General features: G+C 34.3%; 1 protein-coding gene across 1 annotated transcript in view; it reads left to right on the top strand.

The window, feature by feature from the left end:
- Positions 1-99: 99 nt before the first annotated feature.
- The window catches only part of sli (slit guidance ligand), a 32021-nt gene continuing 18454 nt past the window's right edge, over positions 100-13666 (top strand). The window contains exons 1-18 of the mRNA XM_068388759.1: positions 100-118; positions 351-521; positions 1025-1175; positions 2609-2755; positions 3861-3932; positions 4875-4946; positions 5767-5930; positions 9019-9151; positions 9675-9746; positions 9971-10042; positions 10396-10467; positions 10953-11024; positions 11256-11436; positions 11713-11912; positions 12203-12342; positions 12544-12713; positions 12988-13186; positions 13385-13619. Of these exons, the coding sequence (XP_068244860.1) occupies positions 100-118; positions 351-521; positions 1025-1175; positions 2609-2755; positions 3861-3932; positions 4875-4946; positions 5767-5930; positions 9019-9151; positions 9675-9746; positions 9971-10042; positions 10396-10467; positions 10953-11024; positions 11256-11436; positions 11713-11912; positions 12203-12342; positions 12544-12713; positions 12988-13186; positions 13385-13619 (2342 nt within the window). The remainder of the gene's footprint in view (positions 119-350; positions 522-1024; positions 1176-2608; positions 2756-3860; positions 3933-4874; positions 4947-5766; positions 5931-9018; positions 9152-9674; positions 9747-9970; positions 10043-10395; positions 10468-10952; positions 11025-11255; positions 11437-11712; positions 11913-12202; positions 12343-12543; positions 12714-12987; positions 13187-13384; positions 13620-13666) is intronic.

Raw genomic sequence — 13666 nt, 5'->3', positions numbered from 1 at the left:
GTTTTCACTTTTTCTTAAAACTGCTTGAGATTCAATCCCCATAACTTGATGCAAGTTTAACCACTAATTCTCCGCAATATTAAGAAATGTCAAATCAAAATGCGTGAGCAAGAAAAGGGTAATTGAAGATACAACACCATCCAAACCCAAAAAAACAAATAATATAGAATTTATACCAGATGCAATTGAAATGGATATCGAAAAATTACTAGAACTCCCAACCTCTGGACCCGAACCTAGTGTGCTCAAACGTTTCCAGTTTTAATCTCCTAATTAGCGTAATGCGCCCTTTCGTTGTATTGTCCAATAGGACTAGCCGTTCCAGTGATCTAATTTGATAATTCTTTGTTTTTCTTCACACAGGCATTTGGGTCGTAATCCCTTCGTGTGTGACTGCAGCCTTCAGTGGCTGTCCGATTACCTCGTTCTGCATCCCATCGAAACATCCGGGGCACGATGTGAAAATCCTAGAAGACTCCAGAGGCGCAAACTGACTGCTCTCCATGACGAAAGGCTCAAATGTAAGTCTCTCTCTCTCTCTCTCTCTCTCTCTCTCTCTCTCTCTCTCAAAGAGCAAATGGAGTCTCCGCGGATGGACTAAAAAGTTTTTGAGACATTCAAAATCTTCGTAACTCTCTCTCTCTCTCTCTCTCCTCTCTCTCTCTCTCTCTCTCTCTTGTAAATATGACATTCACTAAGTTAGACTCTGGAATGTTCTGAGAATAACAGAATATTACGTGAAATTGTTTTATTGTATTAAAAAGAAAGGATCATTTCATTGTATTAAATGATATATAAAGTGTTATTGTATTAAAAGAAATATCATAATTTATTGAATTAAAAAAATTATTTTGCTAATATTTTAAAAATGTTCACACTTCACTTTTTCTAGTTCCATTTATGTTTCGGAGATTTCACATAAAAGAGTTTTAATTGGGTTTGTGACATTCTTGCTACAATTTTTATTTTTAGATATCTTTCATATATCTGAGAACCAACATAATATCTTTTCTGTTTCTTCCAGGCACTGATGAGACAGTGTCCCAGTACGCTGGTCAGTGTGTGACAGCAGAGGAATGCCCAAGGGGATGTACCTGCCGAGGAACTACTGTCGACTGCACAGCTGGGGGCCTGACCCACCTGCCTGACACACTACCCCCTTACACTACTGACTTGTGAGTTCCTCTATATGTTTGCTTTGTTTCTCTTATATCTTCTGAGGTTTAAAATTTGAATTGCCAAATGTTATTTAGTTTCTCATGTGTCTCCTGAGATTTAATATTTACCAAATTATATAGGTTTGCTTTGTTTCTCTTTTGTCTTTTAGATTTAAAATTGAAATTATCAAATGGTGTTTTGTTTCTCTTGGGTCCCTTGAGATTTAATATTTAATCCATCAAATAATATAGGTTTCCTTTTTTTTCGTCTTTTTATATTTACAATGAAAATCATCAAATGTTGATTTATTTCTCTCGTCTCTCCTGAGATTTAATATTTAAATTGGTAATAGTTTACAACACCATATTCTCCATTTACTCCAAAATAATGCAATCCTGCAGTTTTCATCTTCTTGCACAGTAATTAGGTGGTTATTTAAATTCTGGAAAGCTATAATTAGCAAGATATGTTGGGGAAGGGGTTATAAAAAAGAAAATAGCTCTGTTTCCTCACTAAACGACTCAGAACTGACATGTCGACAAAGTCAACGAAACAATATTCGTGATGCCAGCGTACATAAACAGAAGTTCGTGATGCCAGCGTACATTTGATATACTGTATATTCAAAATATACTTAATCAAAAATTGAGTGATTACTCAAAAGGGTCACTATTTGTAAATTGCATATTTTATGGTCACTTTTGAGTAATTAATCAATTTTTAACTAAGCATATTTTGAATATACAGTATATCAAATGTACGCTGACATCACGGACTTCTGTTTATGTACGCTGGCATCACGAATTCTGTTTGTTTGACTCTGTTGACATGTCAGTTCCAAGTCGTTTAGTGAGGAAACAGTTATTTTCTTTTTATAAACCCTTCCCCAACATATCTTGCTAATTATTGCTTTCCCAGAATTTAAATAACCACCTAATTACTGTGCAAGAAGGTGAGAACTGCAGGATTGCATTATTTTGGAGTAAATGTTGAGCGTGGTGTTGTAAACTACCTTTAAATTATCAAATGTTACAGTTTCTTTGTTTTTCTTGTCTTCTGAAATTTAGATTTAAATCATAAAATTTTGCTTTGTTGCCCTTGTGTCTTCTGAGATTTAATTATAAAATTATCAAATTACATATATCTCCTAAGATTTAATGTTAAAATTGTCGAGTGATATGGGTTTGATTTGTTTTTCCTTGTCTTCTGTGATCTGATATCGAAGTTATCTAATGGTGACGATATTCATCCATACACTTAAAAAAATTACATATTTTTCATGGCTAAAGGTTAATCAAACTAATAGCAAAAGCTTATTTGTATTGGAATACATATAATTTGTAAGATTTCCCATTTAAGTGTGTCTAGTTTAAATATTGTAAACGAGACCCGTGAAACAAAAGAAAAATTGATCTATAATTAACTGAACTACTCGATTATTTTTCCCTAGACTCCTGTCTGATAATGAAATTCGAGAAGTGGGCGGCTTGGGCGCCCTGAGGCAGCTCTCCCGCCTTCGGCGGCTGGTGCTCTCCAACAACCACCTAAGACGTATCACAAAGGGATCCTTCCAAGGCATAGAATCTCTCCGTGAACTGTGAGTATTGATGATTTCTGAACACAGTTGTGACACTTGTATATTGTTTCTGTACTTTACTACTAACTTCATGATCCTGTTGATGTAATGACATAAATATATAAAAAAGAATTATTTTATAGTTAGATAAGTGGGGATACCTTAAATGGTGAAAGAGTTTGCTGCAATATTGCCATGATCAGCAAAGATGTACTATACTCATTTTTTTTAATGAGGCACATTTGCACAGACTTGCAGGGGTGCCCTTTTAGCTCAGACACGTTTCCTACTGGCTGATTGGTTAGAATTATTTTTCCCAATCAATCGGTTAGTAGGAAACTTTTCTGAGCTAAAAGGGCACCCCTGCACATTAGCACTGACTCGCAGGGGTGACCTTTTAGCTCGGACAAGTTTCCTACTGCCTGATTGGTTAGAATTATTTTTCCCAACCAATCAGCTAGTAGGAAACCTTTTTGAGCTAAAAGGGCACCCATGCACATTAGCACTGACTCACAGGGGTGACCTTTTAGCTCGGAAAAGTTTCCTACTGGCTAATTGGTTAGAATTATTTTGTCTAACCAATCAATTAGTAGGAAACTTTTCCTAGCTAAAAGGACACCCCTGCACGTTTGCACTGACTGGTAGGGGTGCCCTTTTAGCTCGGACACGTTTCCTACTGGCTGATTGGTTAGAATTATTTTTCCCAACCAATCGGCTTGTAGGAAACTTTTCTGAGCTAAAAGGGCACCCCTGCATGATAGTACTGCCTCGCAGATGTGCCCTCTTAGCTTGGACAAATTTCCTACTAGTTGATTGGTTGGACAAAATCATCCTAACCAATCAGCTACTAGGAAACTTTTCCGAGCTGAAAGGCCACCTCTGCGAGTCGGTGTAAATGTGCCTCATTAAAACAAATTGTGTATAGTCATGGCCACCCATACTAGGTTGATTTGCTGTGAGCGATCAGACGAATGTCTCCCACCAACTTGCACTGGCCAGCGTGGTAATATAGACATATGAGGCCTTTGGCCTGCAGTGGACTAGAAACTGCAACATTTGTTGTTGTATATTTTAATCATGTTGATTCACTGAGTCTAAATAGCTTTTATCCTGCCTGTAATTTCAGAGACCTCTCGGACAACGACTTATCAGAAGTGAATAGTCATATGTTTGAGGGACTGCCCCAGCTCACTGCTCTGTAAGTATCTTGTTATAGTTTCTAGATCTGCCATGGTGAAAATGAACATTTATACCTGTAAGATTATGAAAATTATTTTCTGTATATTCTTTTGGGAATATCTCTATCAGACACTTGAGGTCATATTATTACTGCCATCAGCAAAGTTGGGAGGAGATTGTTTTCGCCCCCTTTTTTCAATTTGCTTGTGAACAACTTCCTGGCCACAATTTTGCTCATAGAGTAGAGTGGTGAAACTTTCTGGGATTAATATGTTGAGACGGGAAAGGGATTCAATTTTTTAAGCCTTGGGTCAAAGGTCAAGGTTGAGAAATAAGCTGCTGTGGCCGAGGTCACAAGTTTTACTCGTAAAGTAGAGAACCTTTTAGGGATTATGTTGAGACATGGAAGGGATTATATTTTGAAAGTCCTTAGTCAAAGGTCAAGGTTGAGAAATAAGCTGCTGTGGCAGAAGTTACAATTGTATTCATAGAGTAGTGAAAGTACGGGGATTAATTGTTCTGTTGAGAAGTGGAAGTGACTCGGTTTTGAAAGTCCTAGGTCAAAAGTCAAGGTTGAGAAATAAATTGCCGTGGCAGAGGTCACAATTTTACTCGTAGAGTAGTGAACCTTTCAGGGATTAATGTTAAGCTGTGGAAGTGATTCAATTTTGAAAGTCCTAGGTCAAAGGTCAAGGTTGAGAAATAAGCTGCCATGGGAGAGGTCACAATTTTACTCAGTACTGAAACTTTCTGTGATTTTTATGTTTAGATGTGAAAATTATTAAATTTGAGTCCTAGAGCAAAGGTCAAGGTCAAGGTCGAGTTAAAGGTCAAGAAATAAACTTCCATGGGCGGAGGTCTGCGCCCTACTGAGTACCCCTCTAGTTTCTTAATGTTTTAACTTCAGGCCTAGTATAATTATAAGAACTTTTTTTCTGAGAATGTACTTTCTCTCTCGCAGATCTTTAGCCGACAATGAAGTCACATGTATATCTCCTGGAGCCTTCAGTCAATTACCAGCACTCACTGAAATGTAAGTTATGTCATCATCCTCATAAGATTTTAATGTAATAAGACTTCATCGGGTTTTGGTTTCTGTTTTCTTTTGTCATTTAGATCAGTGACTAATTAGAATAGGTTTATACTTCATCAAAAATTGTGAAAATATATTTCAGATCTTGACGTTGATTATTTTAAAGAAATATTTCTTATTTAATAATCAACGTACTTTGTTCTTAAAAATCATCATTTTAAACTTTAGTGTATTAAGAATATGAGGTAAGAGACTGCGTCATTCATTCTTGGTTTTGTTAAAGTTGTGGAATAGTCATTAAAAAAAAACATGCATTCTGGAGCAATATATCACTATGCATGCTTAAAAATTCAAATTACACTTAACAAATGACAGCAATTATCTATCCACGGATATTTAAGATGGTTAATCCTGGAAAATTTAACAGATGGCTGATCTTAGAATATTTTGCATTTTAATTCATTACTTATATTGTTTATTTGCAATTCCCTTATTTCCTTTCCTCACTTGGCTACTTTCCCTGTTGAAGTTCTTTGGTTTGTAGTATTTTGCTTTTCCAACCAGGGTTGTAGCCTAGGCTATGATAATAATAATAAAATATACTTCGGAAGGAGAGACACTTTTGCAAGTTTGATTGAAGATAATGGCTGAAGCAGTCATTTTTCTCTCAAATTGCAGTGCTGTTGAGAAGATAAGAATAATAGATTATAAAATTAATGCCACCGAGACAGCCATTTTAAAAAAAATCAAACTTTAATAATGATAATAACAAAGGTATTAAAGTAAAATTTCACCTTTTTAATTATTTCATTTTTTCCAGAAACCTGGAAGGAAACCCTCTACATTGCAACTGTCACTTAGGATGGCTTGCAGAGTGGCTGAGGTCCCATCGCATCAGCACTGGCATTCCCAAGTGCCAGGCACCGCATCGCCTCAGGAACATTGCCATCACGGAAGTCCCAAACTCAGAGTTCATGTGTGAAGGTGGGAAAATTGTTAATGTTTTGCCAATTTTTTAATATAAACCCATATCTCGACCAGACACTGAAGTACTTACATGCTAGATTCGTATCTTTATTAAGCATACTGAAGTACGTAATAAAGTCCCAAACTCGGAGTTTATGTGCGAAGGTGGGAAAATTGTTTGAATTTTTAATATTTTGGCACTTTTGATTTTAAATAAACCAATTTCTCGACCAGACACCGAAGTATTTACATGCTAGATTCATATATTTATTAAACACACTGAAGTACGTAATAAGACTTGTGTATTATCAGAAATTCTTAAGTATATAATAGATTTGTATCTTTTTGAAACTTTTTTGAATATGCAAAATGCCACATTATCCTCGTGTGTGAATTTATAGTTGTTATAGTTCAATCGCTTCTCACTAAAATCCTTAACGCAAGGTATAGTTTTGCATTCTTAAAAAAAAAAAAAAAAAAAGCATAAATAGGACTGCCTCATTCTTTTGTTTTCTGCTCTAGTATTCTTCTTTCTCATTAAACCAGCCAACTGGCTTTATTCTGTTTTGCATTAGCTGAATTGAAATATTTGTTTCAGTACTTTTTAAAATTCCTAATAATTTTTTTCCCAGTTTAAAAAGATACAGATATTTAGATGGCTTTTTTAACATTAAAAGATACAAACGTTTAAATGGCTTTTATAATTTTAAAAGATACAAATGTTTGAATAATTTTTCTAACTTTAAAAAATGAGTGTTTGAATGACTTTTCTAAGTTTAAGTGGCTAGACTAAAATTATTTACTGACCATACTAGTCGTACTATCCTGACTGCACTTATAAAATAATCTCAAAAGTTTTTAAGGATATTTTCTTCAAATATGTTTAAAATATAATGATTAATTTTAATTCTGATGACAGACTTTCAAAGTTAACTATCTCTTGGAGTTTCAAAAATACATAAAACTTAAAACAACAATCCCTTAAAACCCACTGTTAAATCATTATAATGTTGAGACCATTTTTTTTTTTTTACAATGAACTATTGTAATAACCCTCGCTGTTATTACAATTGTTCATTTATCTCTCACTTTAATCTCTACATTATCTTTCCTTTTATGTGCTTATTCTTCCATACCAGGCTCTTTGATAAGTACGTATTTACATATTTTTCCCACGTAGTGTAGTGACATTTATAGAATGGCATGCCCAGAGAGGAGTAGATAGATTGCATCAACAAGGTATGCCTTGAAAAGGGGAGGAAGAATTTAGCGGGTCACTGTCTCAAATGCTAATATTATTTGGGACTAGTAGTGTATCTCTTGCCGAGTAAATATTCCCTCGGTGTTGATTGCAGAGTACATTGTTGCACACGTCTCGTATTGAGAACGTTGCAGTATTGGAGCTGCATAATATCAGTTGCTTCATTGTATTACATTATGGCTTATTATTTTCAGTAAATATATCTGAAATTCAACACTAGTGAAGCACATGTCAATCATTTCCAGCAAGATCATATCTGAGAACTGCAAAATAACAAATTGTAGAATTCAGAGTGTATCTCTTGCCTCGAGTAAATATTCCCTTAATGTTGATTGCAGAGTACATTGTTGCACAAGTCTCTTATCGAGAACGTTGCAGTATTGGAGCTGCATAATATCGGTTGCTTCATTATATTACATTTTGGTTTATTATTTTCAGTAAATGTATCAGAAATTCATCACTAGGGAAGCACATGTCAATCATTTCCAGCAAGATCATATCTAAGAACTGCAAAATAACAAATTGTAGAATTCAGAGTGTATCTCTTGCCTTGAGTAAATATTCCCTTAATGTTGATTGCAGAGTACAGTACATTGTTGCAAAAGTCTCTTATCGAGAACGTTGCAGTATTGGAGCTGCATAATATCAGTTGCTTCATTGTATTGCATTTTGGTTTATTATTTTCAGTAAATATATCAGAAATTCATCACTGGTGAAGCACATGTCAATCATTTCCAGCAAGATCATATCTAAGAACTGCAAAATAACAAATTGTAGAATTCAGAGTGTATCTCTTGCCTTGAGTAAATATTCCCTTAATGTTGATTGCAGAGTACAGTACATTGTTGCAAAAGTCTCTTATCGAGAACGTTGCAGTATTGGAGCTGCATAATATCAGTTGCTTCACTGTATTGCATTTTGGTTTATTATTTTCAGTAAATATATCAGAAATTCATCACTGGTGAAGCACATGTCAATCATTTCCAGCAAGATCATATCTAAGAACTGCAAAATAACAAATTGTAGAATTCAGAGTGTATCTCTTGCCTCGAGTAAATATTCCCTTAATTTTGATTGCAGAGTACATTGTTGCACAAGTCTCGTATCGAGAATGTTGCAGTATTGGAGCTGCATAATATCAGTTGCTTCATTGTATTACATTTTGGTTTATTACTTTCAGTAAATATATCGGAAATTCATCACTAGTGAAGCACATGTCAATCATTTCCAGCAAGATCATATCTTAAGAACTGCAAAATAACGGTTAAAATTTACGCTTTTCTTGATGAAAGTATTTTTATGTGAATTTTTGTTTGAGAAGACATTATCTTCAGTAATTTTGAGGATGCTTTTGCAAAATTAAGTAATAGTTGTTTGTAAAAAGAAAAATTGTTAACTTGTCATGTATTACAACAATTACACAAAAATTGCACCAAAGGTATATTAGTTAGACAGCCAGATATGAATGAAATACAGTACTTTTAAGTCTAATGCACGTAGCATTATTAATAGTAGGCTGTAGTAGCTACAAATTATTAGAAACTGGTTTATAGTAGTGGTATAGTTATTCTAATTATTTACACTGATTTGTGCTTACAACTATCTTCCAATATACACACCCTTTTGTCTTTTCCATCTTATGCTAATTGTCTTGAGTTATAATTTAACTGTAAATTTGTTTTATTTTCATCCAGAAGTTCATGCTTTGATAGTAAGTTATGTCATGCTGCCAGACCACATCTATGATACTTTAATACCGTATGATCTTACAAAACTCTAAAATGATCTGTCTCTGTTTTCTGTTTTTATGCACAAAGGTATCATTAGGTGTGATTTACATTTCAGGTGATGAACCAGGCTGCCTTGGTGTGGAGGAAAGCTGCCCAAGTGATTGTCGCTGTGAGGGGACAGTTGTGAGGTGTTCAAGAGCAAGACTGAGGGAGATTCCAGCTGGCATACCATCACATACCACTGAATTGTTAGTCTAGATCTTGTTATATGGGTGTTTATTGTCCAGTTACCATATAAGAGTTTATTTACCTCTTCTTCTTTCCCACCATTATCCCTACACTAATGGATTGGTTGCCTGATACGCCCTTGCTAGTGCTTTCTATCAAAGGCATACTCTTCCATCAAATCTCTCCTAATATACACTCTTATCCCATACAAAGAGATCATATCAGAATGCATGCATGCAGATATGATGTGTTTCACTAAAGTAGGCAGAGCAAGTTTGTTTTTTTTCAGTTGTGATAAATGAGTTATTTCTTTCTTGAATATGATAATGCAGTGTCATTGTTTGAATTAAATGCAATATTTTAAGTCTAAAAACTACAGAAAAAGCCTGAGAATGGCAGTGATAAGCCTTAGACAAATCAGTGATAAGCCTTAGACAAATGTGTTAGAGAATTACTAGAATTTTGAAAATTGTGCCTACAGTTTTACTTGCCTAAAACCCTCTTCAATCAATATTGATATCATATCTTCTAATTCTTTTCCAGGTACTTGGATGTGAATGAGATTACAGAAGTAAATGCGGAAAGGCTCTCCCAACTTACGGCTCTTACCAGGCTGTAGGTTTATTTAAATTCTGTAGATATACTGTACTTTTTTTGTTACGTCTATGCTTAGAAAAAACAACAAACAAGGATTTTAGAAATTGAAATATAGAACAGATATGTTTTAATGACACAAAAAATTATTTTATTCTAAAACCAGTATTATGCCAAGTTGATAATGTTGGATATTTTTTCTTTTAAAATTTAATTTTTAATTGATTTTTCTATTTTTTCTACAGAGATCTCAGTAACAACCAGATTGCTGTTCTGCAAAACAACACTTTTGCTAGTCTTCATGAATTGTCAACTTTGTAAGTGAATCTAATTATTTTACTGAAAAAATATATGGATATTGTAGCATTTAGCTTTTTTTAATTGCCGTAGACCTAATCTCAAATACGGTAAAGTGTTGATACTATTTGCAGTGTGCTCTGTAAAACCAGTTTTTGCTAATATACGCTCATTTAGTATCTGTTATTAAATATGTGCAGTAATTCTGAATGCTTCCGATACTACTTATGATAGAAATGTGATACAAATTTATAGTTCTTTTAAGCTGAGAAACTATAGAAAATTATTGATTACTCTTTCCATTAGCAAATTTTTAACTAATTATGTAAATAAAATACCATGTGTAAATCTCTTGTGGAATATTTCTCAATAGGATTGTGAGCTACAATAAATTGCAGTGCATGCAAAGAGATTCGCTAGCCGGCTTACGCAAACTCCGAATTCTGTAAGTATTATTTTGTATTATTGAGTTTGTCAGTAACAATGACTTTTCTGTATTTCAAAGTAAGATTTATTAATTTGTTTCACCCCCCCCCACGATATCGTGTCAGTAACAATGACTTTTCTGTATTTTAAAGTAAGATTTATTAATTTATTTCACCTCCCCCCCCACAACATCAGTGTCCCATTTTCAGTACAGTTGTTTAGATTGGAATGTACTGTACTGTACTATACAGTACAGTGTAGTACTTTGGGTTACGAGTAACTTAGAATACAGTACTAGCATACAAATCTTGAGTGTTTACGAGCATTGCATCGGTCTGTGAGCCAAGAAAACTATGCAATGATACTGAATGGTAAATATGAGAAAACTTATTGAAAATATAGTGTTCCGTATGGTAATTTGATTTGATATTCTCTCAATTTTAAATGTTGAATATTTTTCCTTTAATTGTAGTGAAATACAGTAATGTTATATTAATTTTTCAGTTCTCTTCATGGTAATGACATTTCAAAGATTCCTGATGGTGCATTTAGAGACCTGGAATATATTACACACATGTAAGTATATGCAGTATATTATTTAAGCTTTTTAATTGGAGATACTGTATAGTAATAGAAATACAAAAAAAATTTTAAAGGTAGAACCTAAAACAATTAGATATTTCAATTACTGTACATTGATTCTTTCAATTCTTACTGTGCTGTGGGTGTTCAATAGAAACTACGGTAATACTGTAAATATTTGAGATACTCTACTTAATTAGTAATTATTCTTTGTAATTCTGACAGTGCCATGGGAGCCAATCCTCTGTATTGCGACTGTTCACTAGCTTGGTTCAGTGACTGGGTTAAAGGCGATTATGTGGAACCTGGTATTGCTCGTTGTGCTGAGCCTCCAAGCATGAGAGACAAACTTGTTCTTACTACACCAACAAACACTTTCAAGTGTGTGCCAAAAGTTCCAGATGAGGTTGGTATCTGCAAGTTATACATGAAATATGAATTTGATTCTTCTATTAAGACTACATTAGGTCCCTTTGTCCTGTACTGAAGCATAAGCAAAGCCTCCATACTCTTTTTCAGGGGCATTAATATTTTTCTTAACTTATAGTTTTTACTCCACAAATGATCATACTGCACTGTTATGTATAAAATTAGCTTTTCTCAAATTAACATTAATTTAGGAAGTGATATTTTTTTGCCAGCCTTTTTCCTTACGGCCATGCCGTTTTCTGTGTCATCATAGGTACTGGCAAAATGTGATATGTGCTACAGTCACCCTTGTGAAAATGATGCTACATGTCGACCACTTGCTAATCGCAGTTATGAGTGCATTTGTCCTCCAGCATATTATGGCCCAAATTGCCAGTACAAAATAGATGCTTGTTATGGTAACCCATGCAAAAACTTTGGTACATGCAAGATCCTCGAGGCTGGACGGTTTGGGTATGTAGTATACAGTAGTTAGCATAATTTAATTAGTGAATGAATTAAAATTTATGGACATCTTCCTATTATTTATGAGTTTCTTAAAGGATTATGGCATACTTCCTAGTTTTTTAATGTGTAAACTAGCTTTAAATATAGTAATACTGTAACCTTTAATAAGAGTCTAAACTTATGAAAGAATCTGCAATAAGAATTGCAAAGTATATTTAAACAATAATATAAGTTTTAGTGCTAATAATCTTTGCTACTTGGAAGTCCATATTTATTTATACTGTATTCCTTTACAGCTGCCATTGCCCTTCTGGATTTGAAGGGGATCGTTGTGAAGTAAATATTGATGATTGTATTGACAACAAGTGTGAAAATAATGCTACGTGCGTTGATCTTGTCGAGGAATACAAATGCCAGTGCCCTGCAGGTTACACAGGTGTGTGTTGTCACCCGGTATTGCTTTCACACATTTGGTTGCAATAATATAGGAAAGCATTTCAGCTACTACGGAATGCCATAAACATTCCATAACTTTATATTGATGAAAAATGTTAGTGAAGCCATGGGGAAAAATTTACCAGTAGCTTTACTCTCCAAGCTCCATCTTGAATGTTTCTTTAATATCGTTTTCTTACAGGTGATTACTGTGAGCGTAAAATTCCTTATTGCACCAAGGAGTTTAACCCATGCAAAAATGGAGCCTCTTGTGTTGACCATTTCACACATTATGAATGCCAGTGTACTCTTGGCTTTGCTGGAGAAAACTGCACTGAAAACATTGATGACTGTGCTAATCACCTATGCCAGGTAAAGTAATCTTTGGTTAGTGTACAGTAATAGTAATGTACAGTACTTACGTTTTATTGTGGATTACTTTTGAAGTACAGTGTTGACAGTTTTGCATGATCTGTACTTTAGAACTTTTATGCATATATTAGCATTTTAGTATATCAATTTGCTTGTTTGAAATGATGAAAATTTCCAATTATAGAAACCATATTGTAAAACATTGTCATGTTTTGACAAATAATTCTGAATAAAAATGGTGATTAAACTTTATAATTGTTAATATCATGATCAGAATGGAGCTTCCTGTGTTGATGGAGAGAACGAATATACCTGCAAGTGCATAAATGATTATACTGGGAAGTTCTGTGAAGTAGGACCAGCAGTATTTCTACAGACTTCACCATGTCAGCAAAATGACTGTCAGAATGGAATATGTTTTGTTCCACCCAATTCTAAAGATTATGTGTGCAAATGCTCTCCAGGATTTTCAGGTAATATTTTTCTCATAGGTTCTCTTTCCTGTGTTAAAAACTCTTGTACTAATATATTGAAGTAAGAATAGTAATTACAATCAGGACAGTTACCATACAATTCATTATTTTACTAAGTACCTTATAGTAGTGATAAATTCATATCTTGTATTTTACTCAAGCCTACTGTGAATTACTCACAAGATTTTAATTTTTCAGGAAAACACTGTGAATATCTTACAAGGGTACATTTTGGCACCAATAACTCCTTCCTGGCTCTAGAACCCTTAAAGACTCGACCTACTGCCAACATCACTTTCCTTTTCCGCACAACTAGTCAAGATGGTGTCATACTTTACACAGGCGATTCTGCCCATCTTGCTGTGGAGCTTTTCAAAGGACGTCTCAGGATTTCTTTTGATGTAGGAAACCACCCAGTTTCAAACATGTTCAGGTACGAAAACAAAAATATTTCATGTTCACTGTTAAACCAGGGATTTT

Source organism: Palaemon carinicauda, chromosome 15 (assembly GCF_036898095.1).
Source record: "Palaemon carinicauda isolate YSFRI2023 chromosome 15, ASM3689809v2, whole genome shotgun sequence".
NCBI classification, from domain to species: Eukaryota; Metazoa; Arthropoda; class Malacostraca; order Decapoda; family Palaemonidae; genus Palaemon; species Palaemon carinicauda.
The sequence above is the reverse complement of the archived record's forward strand: the minus strand, read 5'-3'. Positions and strand labels throughout refer to the sequence as shown.